We start from the raw sequence: 9,960 nt of genomic DNA, 5'->3' as shown, positions 1-9,960 counted from the left end.
TTCTGTAACACTCATTTCTATGCCTGGTCAAGAGACCAAAATTTCTTTTTATAATTTCCTTCTATTATCTATCTATCTATCTATCTATCTATCTATCTATCTATAAAAGCCTAATATGCAAAGTGTCCCCTCGGGAGTTTGACAGACCAGGAGTTTGATCACTCGCTATGATGTGCACGGACCACCAGGGGGTGGTGCGGAACAAAGGAAGGTCCTGGCCGGCAGCCAGCAGCCACTAGGGACCCTACCTGTGCAAGAATTTCGTGCACTGAGCCTCTAGTCTTTTCTGTATTTCTCTTGCTCTCATCTGGCATCCTGGCTGGCTGGGGTTCTATACCTGCTGGAGTTTCTCAAACTTTCACTCCTGGAGGGTGTGGGTCCTCAGTGGTACACCTTTCACCATGCTGTCTCCACCAGAAGCTGGCTACGCCCAGGGGAGTGGTGCCATGTCTGCAGCAGCAGGATTCTCTGCTGTTGGTGGATTCAGTCCTTAGAGGCAGCCAGGGCCAGGTTGGCAGTGGTGAGAGGAAGTCTATGCTGCTGAGCCCATGCATAACCCACCTGTGCCACCATGGCTACTTTGTTCATGGCCCATTGAGTAAGCACTGGGGTGGCTGGGAAAGAGGCTGACTGGCATCCACAGGGCACAGCATTTTGTCCACCTGGATACCGAGTTTCCTCTGCAGTGGCCGCCTTCTGGGATGTCCATCCACATCCTCTTCCCCAAACCTCTGTAACCCCAACCCTGTCCTTTCCCAAGTCGTGACCATTCAGCCAAATCACTAGCAGTTTCCTATGAAGCAACATAGATCCATACTCCTGGCCATCTCTCAGGCCTGTCAGAATAGGCAATGACCTACATCACTTTATTTTTATTTTTGAAAATATATTTTTATTGATTTCAGAGAGGAAAGGAAGAGAGAGAGATAGAAACATAAAAAAACAACAACATAAAAACATCAATGAGACACATGATTGGCTGCCTCCTGCACGCCCCCTACTGGGGATCAAACCCACAACCCGGGCATGTGATCTAACTGGGAATCAAACCCAAGACCTCTTGGTCCATGGGATGATGCTCAATCCACTAAGCTACACCAGCTGGGCAAACTACATCACTTTAAATAGCTTCTGCACAGCCAAGGAAACTATTGACACAATGAAAATGCAACTTACTGAATGGGAGAATATATTTGTAAACCAGATATCAGACAAGGGGTTAATATCCAAGTTATATAAGGCACTTCTACAATTCAATAGCAAACAAAACAAAACAAAACAAAACCCTCCAAATAATCCAATTAAAATATGTAAAGGACCTGAATAGACATTTTCCCAAAGAAGATATACAAAGGGTCAACAGGCACATACAAAGGTGCTCAACATCACTAATCACCAGGGAAATGCAAGTCAAAACCACAAGGAGATATCACCTCCCATCTGTTAAAATGATTATCATAAAAAAAGACAAGAGATACATGTTGGTGAGGATATGGAGAAGGGAACCCTTGTTCACTGTTGGTGAGTATGTAAATTGGTGCAGCCACTGTGGAAAACAGTATGGAGGACACTCAAAAAAGTAGAAATAGAACTATCATATGATCCAGCAATCCTACTTCTGAGAATGTATCTAAAGGAAATGAAAGCAGTATATTTAAAAGATATCTGCACCCCCATGTTCATTGTAGCATGATTTATTTACAACTAGAGGCCTGGTGCACGAAATTCGTGCTCAGGTAGGGTCCCTAGGCATGCCGGCAATCAGGGCCCATCAGGTTCCCAGCCTCCCTGCCTCCTCTTTCCCTCGCTCCCTCAGTGCCCCTCTGCTGCCGCTGGTCGTCTGCCATGTTCTGCACCACCCCCTGGTGGTCAGCCCACATCATAGCAAGTGATCAAACTGCTGTTTTCCTGGTTGAACTCCTGAGGGGACACTTTGCATATTAGCCTTTTATATATATAGACTAGTGGCCCAGTGCACAAAATTCATGCACATTAAAAGGGAATTAATTAGAGGAAATATTTTAATATTGCTATTTGCCTTTTCTTGATAATAGAAGTGTCAGAAATGAAAGAAAATTAGTAAAACGAATAAGAAAATCTTCCTCCTGTCAGTGTCTGGGGCACGCTGAGGAACCCAGAGACAAGTCCCGCCCATCCACGTGCACCTCGAAATCACACAAGACCCAGACCCGGCCAGCCCCACCCCCGTCAAGCCCCGCCAGGTGGGGGCGCAGCCTCAGGTGCCCCATCAAGCCCTGTTGGGTGGGGGGTGCAGACTCAGGTCCCCCAGTGCACCCTCAGGTCCCCTGGCCCAGCACCAGGGCAGAGGGTGTGGCCTGAGGTCCCCCAGCCTGGGGCGGGGGGTATGGTCTGAGGTCCCTTGTCAAGCCCCGCCAGGTGGGGGGCGCGGCCTCAGGTCCCCCATCAAGCCGCGCTGGGAAGGGTCACAGCCTCAGGTCCCCTGCCCCGGCCTGGTGCCACGCAGCCTCAGGTCCCTGCTGATTGCTCCTTATGGCTCGTTACAGGAACCCTGCCTGTGGGTGCAGCCATCTTGTGACAATGTGATGGAGTGAGGGTCAATTTGCATATTACCTCTTTATTATATAGGATGGCCAAGACATGGAAATACCTAAGTGCCTGTGAGTGGATGAATGGATAAAAGAAATGTACATGTATACAATGGAATGTTATTCCACCATAAAAAGATGGAAATCTGACCACTTGTGACAATATGGATAGACCTTGAGGGCACTGTGCTACTAAGCAAAATAAGTCAGTCTGAGAAAGACAAATGATGCAATGATCTCACTTATATATGAAACCTAAAAACATTGAACTTGCCCTAGCTGGTTTTGCTCAGTGGATAGAGTGTCAGCCTGTGGACTGAAGGGTCCCAGGTTAGATTCTGGTCAAGTGCATATGCCCGGGTTGCGGGCTCCATCCCCAGTAGGGGACATGCAGGAGGCAGCCAATCAATGATTCTCTCTCATCATTGAAGTTTCTGAATCTCTCTTCCTCTCCCTTCCTCTCTGAAATCAATAAAAATATATTTTTAAAAAACACCCCACATTGAACTTAATGAATGCTTAAATTAAGTGGAACAACAAATCTCTCTCTCTCTCTCTCTCTCTCTCATCAGTAATAATAAAAAAGAATGGACAGTCAGCTGTACTGCTCAAGGTTCTGCCCACTTGGAGAAGTTTCCTTTGCCATTGTCCTCAGGGTCGCCCACCAGTGCTGCTGCAATGCTGCAGCCATCTACTGGCAGATTGTGCAGAACCATCTGTAAACGGGGCTTCAGTTACTTCCTCCTCAGTCAACTGGTCACACGAAACATTCCAGGAAGCATGGACACGGTTGAAGGAGAGGAGGCTGTGTTGCAGGACTTGGTGATGAAGGAATCAGAGGCACTCGCTCATGTAACTTTGTGTGCTTTCTGAAACCACCTGAGTTTCCATCTCTCAAATCCCATTTCCATTCATTGTGATGCGCTGCAGCACGTGCTCAACCTATGGCTTCACGAGGTCAGACAAACACCCAGTTCCTGTTGGACAACTGAGGTCACATGGTCACCATTAGTCCTAAGAGTTCAGTCTATACCAGGACCTGATAGCAAGCCAAAGGAGAATGGTTATTGACAGAAGAGGGCATGGATTTTCTACAAAACCCTAGAGGTCTGCACAGTGCTTCTCCTATTGTTCTTGCCAGAGACTCCACACCATATCACTATTTTCCCAGACACTTTAGTCACTACAGCGGTTCTCAACCTGTGGGTCGTGACCCCTTTGGCGGTCGAACGACCCTTTCACAGGGGTCGCCTAAGACCATCCTGCATATCAGATATTTACATTACGATTCATAACAGTAGCAACATTACAGTTATGAAGTAGCAACGAAAATAATTTTATGGTTGGGTCACAACATGAGGAACTGTATTTAAAGGGCCAGAAGGTTGAGAACCACTGATAGTATTATTGGGTCTGCTGGGTCAAAAGACCCAACCAGAAGAGTAGCTTGCACTGCCACCTGGACTCACTGCACAGTTCTCACTTGCTCTGATCCCCACACAAAATGGGCAGCCTTGAGTTATACAGTAAATAGGTCAACGTAACACACTCACATGTGGTATAAGTTTCAGAATTCAAAAGAGTCCGACAAACATTTTTGTGTTTTGTTAATAATCCTCACCGGAGGATATTTTTTCCATTGCTTATAAAAGAGAGTGGAAAGGAGGGAGGAAAAAGAGATAGAGAGAGAGAGAGAGAGAGAGAGAGAGAGAGAGATCCATTCCATTCAAATCAGCTTTGGAAATAAAGTAGAACTGCTTCAAGCAGATCAAATGGTTGAAATGCTATACTCATGGTTTGGTCTCTCTCTTTATCTCATTATATCTCTTTGCTCTGCTTCCTCCTGCTTAGGCTCTACTTCCAGTGGTCGGCAAACTCATTAGTCAACAGAGCCAAATATCAACAGTACAAAGATTGAAATTTCTTTTGAGAGCCAAATTTTTTAAACTTAAACTATATAGGTAGGTACAATTTTATTAACTTAATTAGGGTACTCCTAAGGCTTAGGAAGAGCCACACTCAAGGCATGTGGCTCACAAGCTGCAGTTTGCCGTCCACGGGGCTAGGGCAAACATCCTTTTTTAGAGGTAGTTTGTGCAAGGTGCAGCATCATGCCGTTTACCTCGAAGAGGATATCTTTACATGCTTTAGAGGATTGAGTTTCTAGAACAGCCGTGGGCAAACTACGGCCCGCGGCCGGATCCGGCCTGTTTGAAATGAATAAAACTAAAAAAAAAAAAAGACCGTATCCTTTTATGTAATGATGTTTACTTTGAATTTATATTAGTTCACACACACACTCCATCCATGCTTTTGTTCCGGCCCTCCGGTCCAGTTTAAGAACCCATTGTGGCCCTCGAGTCAAAAAGTTTGCCCACCCCTGTTCTAGAAACTTCCCTGAGATTTTCATGGGGTATATCTCCTGCTTTCTGATTTGCATATGTCTTACTAAGGCATTTATAGTACTTTCTGCTTCTAGCTCAGGGGTCCTCAAACTACGGCCCGCGGGCCACATGCAAATACAAATATTGTATTTGTTCCTGTTTTGTTTTTTTACTTCAAAATAAGATATGTGCAGTGTGCATAGGAATTTGTTCATAGTTTTTTTTTAAACTATAGTCCGGCCCTCCAACGGTCTGAGGGACAGTGAACTGCCCCCTGTTTAAAAAGTTTGAAGACCCCTGTTCTAGCTCATCAGATTCGATCAGGATGATGTCATCAGTGTAGTGGACCCATGGATGCTGTGAGGAATGGTAAGATAAAGTTTCTAAGCACTATATTATGTCAAAGAGAAGGAGAGATGACATGGCCCATAGGTAAGACTGTAAAGGTGTACTGTTGGCCCTTCCAGGTAAAAAGAAAGTGCTTCTGGTGGACTCTGCAAATCGCTATAGAGTAGAAGACTGGATAGGGCAATAGCTGCTCTGCTTCAGCAAAGAGAGACCACATCTGGAACAGCAGCTGCAGTTGGAGTCACTGTCCGATTAAGCTTACATCAACCCACAGTCATTCTCCAAGGTCACGGTAAATAGACAAATTGGGATAGGAGAGATATCACCATGACTGCAACTCTCAAGTTCAAGACACTGATCACTGCACTTCCCCCTAGGAATTACACCTGTGGGTCCTTTCCCAGAGTCAGGGTTGATCTAGCATTTTGATATCATCGAATTTAGGCCACAGGTGAGTTCAAATGGAAGTCAACAAACCAGCTAGGCTAATAGGAAAGGTAATGTTGGGTAAATGGACCCAGCTTAATAAATTGTGCCCAACCCACTGTTACATGGCATTCTCCTTGGTATAACATCCTTAGAATCCACCCCCACACATATTCCTCCAGGTTTCTGCCAGTATTTACCAGCAAAAAAATCTTGCTATTCTTTTGTTGTAAACGAAAGTGCCTGTAGCACTAAACCATATTGAGAATGGACCTCGTTGTGGGTCTCATGGCAACAGGGATGGTTGTGGTGGGTTTTGAGGAGAATGGCTGTTCCCTTGCAAGGCAGCATAGAGCTCCATGTCAGCCCTAAAAATTCTCTTACTTTTTGTAGCTGTAGGGCAGACAGTGCTGAAAATCAAGCACCACGTTGAATTGTGTGCGTCACAGAATCCCATGTCAGTTGAATTTCCAGCTTCTCCACATTTCTTTTTTTTTAATTATACTTTTATTGGTTTCAGAGATGAAAGGAGAGAGAGATAGAAACATCAATGATGAGAGAGAGTCATGCATCAGCTGCCTCCTGCACGCTCCACACTGGGGATCGAGCCTGCAACCCGGGCATGTGTCCTGACCGGGAATTGAACCATGACCGAGCATGAAGCAGAGGACAGCAAAGTGAGTTGGGACCCAAGAGACAATACAGTAACTTAATAACTGCCACACCCACTCTCTGGCCCAATAACTCTCTTTCTAGCAGGTATACCCTCTCCCCACCCCCACCCCCAAAGATTGCATATATCCACTGCTTTTTAAATTATTATTGATTTGAGAGAGAGGAAGAAAGAAACATCGATTTGTTGTTCCACTTATTTATGCATTCATTGGTTGCTGCTTTATGAGCTCTGACTGGGGATCAAACCCACAACCTTGGCATATCGGGATGATGTTTCAACCCAGCTATCCGGCCAAGGCTATCTTCAGCTCTTGTTATATAAGAACAAGAAGATTTATATTGAGGACAACAAGTAGTTGCTGCTACAGGTGGAGATTAAGCAGGGTTGATGAGTGCAGATAAGTGTTGAAGGTGTTTGTTATAAGTAGCAGAGAAATGGGGCAAAATCTGGTAGGGCGTGCAGTGAGGAGCATTTTTAGTGACAGAAGCTATTACAGCACATTACGGGACTGACCAGCAGGTACCGAAAATGAGAGGTGTAGAAAAGAGAAGGGCCCTAGCCAGTTTGGCTCAGTGGATAGAGCGTCGGCCTGGGGACTGAAGGGTCTCAGGTTTGATTCTGGTCAAGGGCACATGCCTGGGTTGTGGGCTCGGTCCCCAGTAGGGGGGGTGCAGGAGGCAGCCAATCAATGATTCTCTCTCATCTTTGATGTTTCTATCTCTCTCCCTCTCCCTTCTTCTCTGAAATCAATAAAAATATATTTTAAAAAAGAAAGAGGCCGAAACCGGTTTGGCTCAGTGGATAGAGCGTCGGCCTGCGGACTGAAGGGTCCAGGGTTCGATTCCGGTCAAGGGCATGTACCTGGGTTGCGGGCACATCCCCAGTGGGAGATGTGCAGGAGGCGGCTGGTCGATGTTTCTCTCTCATCGATGTTTCTGACTCTCTCTCTCCCTTCCGCTCTGTAAAAAAATCAATAAAATATATTTAAAAAAAAAAAAGAGAAGACACAACAGAACAATTCTTGAGTGGGTCACAGGGGTGGGACCTGGTGCCTGGGGTGGGGGGCTGACCTCAATGGACTGGGGTTCACCGATGGGGGCCAGGAGAGGGCGGAGTGTTTGGGGTAGGGCTTCAGGGCCAGATTTCATGGTGGGGAAATGATCTTCTGAAGCTTTCTGCTCAGTGGGTTAAAGATGAAACAAAGGCCTGAGGAGGCCAGGGGTGGGGAATGGTGCGGGGCCCTCATCTGGGAAAGCCATGGATCAAACAGACTCACAAGTTCCCAAGACAGAGTGTTTGTCCCTGTGGGGCCGCGTGAGGTTTACATGTGGTCATTCATTTAAAGTATGTATTGGTTTCGCCTGGCTGGGGTGACTTAGTTGTTGAGCGTGGAGCTATGAACCAGGAGGTCAGGGCACATGCCTGGGTTGTGGGCTTGATCCCCAGTGGGGAACTTGCAGGAGGCAGCCAACCATCGATCCTCTCTCATCATTGATGTTTCTGACTCTCTCTCCCTCTCTGAAATCAATAATATTATACTTTCAAAAAATGTAATCGCCCTAGCTGGTTTGGCTCAGTGGATAGAGCGTTGGCCTAAGGACCAAAGGGTCCCAGGTTTGATTCTGGTCAAGGGCACATACTTTGGTGGCAGGCTCCTCCCCTGCCGGGGCCCTGGTTGGGGCTCGGTCAGGAGGCAACAAATCAATGTGTCTCTCCCATAGATGTTTCTCTCTGTCCTTCCCTCTCTCTTCCACTCTCTCTTAAAAAAAAAGTCAATGGAAAAATATCCTTGGGTGAGGATTAAAAAAAATGAAATCAATAAAAGCATATAAAATAAATAAATAAAATGTGTACTGGTTTCAAGGGCTGGGCACCAAGGGCGGGCACTCACAGGTTGGTTATGTCACATTAGACAAGGAAGAGGCTCCTGAGACCTGGCCCCACTCTGCTCCCTCCCCTACCCCGCTGCAAGAATGAGGGGTCCAATGGTGGGGGTAGCCCAGAGCTGCCTCCGAGGCCCACCAGGGGCAAGAGGGGCAGGCAGCGAGGCCTGGAAGGGGAGGCAGGGAAGTTGTGCTCGGCAAAATGACAACAGTTCCTCTTCGTTTCCAGGTTTTTATTTGCCTGTTATAATTCTGATATTTATATACATATATATATAGACTTTTTTGTACTGGGCTTATCAACAGACCAAGCAAAGGCAGACAGGGAGATGGGGCTGCCGGCAGGAGCACAGCAGAGCTGGGAGAACCCATCTTTCCTGTTTGTTGGCTGTTTGAATTTTTCCTGGGATGGGATCAAAGCTAATTGCTAGAAAACCTAGAAACCACCTAGAGACTCAGACATCTGCCTACACACTAGTGGCATATGGGGAAAGGGCAAGGCTAGGAATTTTCAAAGTCACGGTGTATTTACATTCCCAAGGTGGGCAGAGGGAAAGGCCGAGGGGGGAAACTGTTCAGACTGGGGGTGCGGGGCTGCTAAGGGGTCCTAGAGTGTGGTAGCGGCTGGGAGAGGCGGGGGCCACGGGGAGTGGGGAGGAGCTGTACCCGCCCCGCACCCTGGCAGTGATGGAGGCCACTTGGATGTTGTCTGGTGGGTACCGAAGGCAGCGTGTGTAATGGAGCTCCTGAAAGCCAGCCGCAGGGTGGGGTGGGCGGCGGGAGGAGGGTGATACTGGCGCGTGGGGACTCTGGGCCCCCCTGATGGCCTCCTCTGCACCCAGAACCAGTTTACCCAGCCCCCACCCTGGTTGGAGCAGAGATGGCAAAGAAAAGGGAGCAGATGGTGGGGACACCGAATTCCATCCTCAGTCCCAGCCAAGCTGGCCAAGGAGTGGCTGGGGATGAGTGTCAATCGTGGTCCTGAGGAGGTCCCACCAGGCAGCATCTGGGAGACCCCTCCAGGACCGTCCCCGCTTCCCCTCCCGGGCCAGCTCAGCCTCCGTCTGCCCAAGGCTGGCGAGGCAGCACCTGAAGGCTCCTGACGTGCGAGTGATCAGCCGGCCCCCCGAGCTGGAGCAAAGCAGTGTGTGTCCAGCAAGGAGTGCAGCTGGGTTTTGGCAATAAAGTGGGGTGCGGGTAATCAAAAGGGGGTCAGGCAGTGAACTCCTCTCTCCTGCTCCCAACTCAAGCCTCCCACAGGCTCAGGGCCAGAGAGTGGGGCGAGGCCTGGTGGAGACAGGGAGGGGCCTTGGTCCAGAGGTCAGGGACCCAGAACGGGCATCGGGCCGGGGGTCTTGGCCTCCGACTCCCCTGCGGCCCGGCCCTGGGCTGCACCCCACCTGCCTCGCCGGGCTGGACCCCACTACTCCAGGGTCCCTGTGGGGTTAATGGGGGAGGCAGCCCCCGAGCTGTCATTGCCTCCTGCTGCCTCCTTCTCCTTCTTGCCGCTGTACTGGCCAATGAAGGAGCCGTCCTCGTTGAACTGGACATCCACGCTGCCCCCATAGTCAGCCAGGCTGTCATCACTGCCCAGGGGCTTGATGTCTCCATTGAGGGATGGCTGGCTGCTGAAGGCCTTCTCCTCGTTGTCGCTGCAGGGGCAGAGGTGGGGGAGG

General features: G+C 48.5%; 1 protein-coding gene across 4 annotated transcripts in view; it reads right to left on the bottom strand.

Moving 5' to 3' along the window:
• Positions 1-8,491: 8,491 nt before the first annotated feature.
• Positions 8,492-9,960, bottom strand: part of L1CAM (L1 cell adhesion molecule) — a 31,223-nt gene continuing 29,754 nt past the window's right edge. For all 4 annotated transcript variants that reach the window (XM_005886133.2, XM_014533267.1, XM_014533268.1 and 1 more), the window contains one exon: positions 8,492-9,936. In XM_005886133.2, the coding sequence (XP_005886195.1) occupies positions 9,708-9,936 (229 nt within the window). In that variant the 3' untranslated portion in view covers positions 8,492-9,707. The remainder of the gene's footprint in view (positions 9,937-9,960) is intronic.

The sequence above is a fragment of the Myotis brandtii genome, unplaced genomic scaffold, assembly GCF_000412655.1.
Source record: "Myotis brandtii unplaced genomic scaffold, ASM41265v1 scaffold959, whole genome shotgun sequence".
NCBI lineage: Eukaryota > Metazoa > Chordata > Mammalia > Chiroptera > Vespertilionidae > Myotis > Myotis brandtii.
Note: the sequence above shows the minus strand (reverse complement) of the source record. Positions and strands in the feature narration are given on the sequence as shown.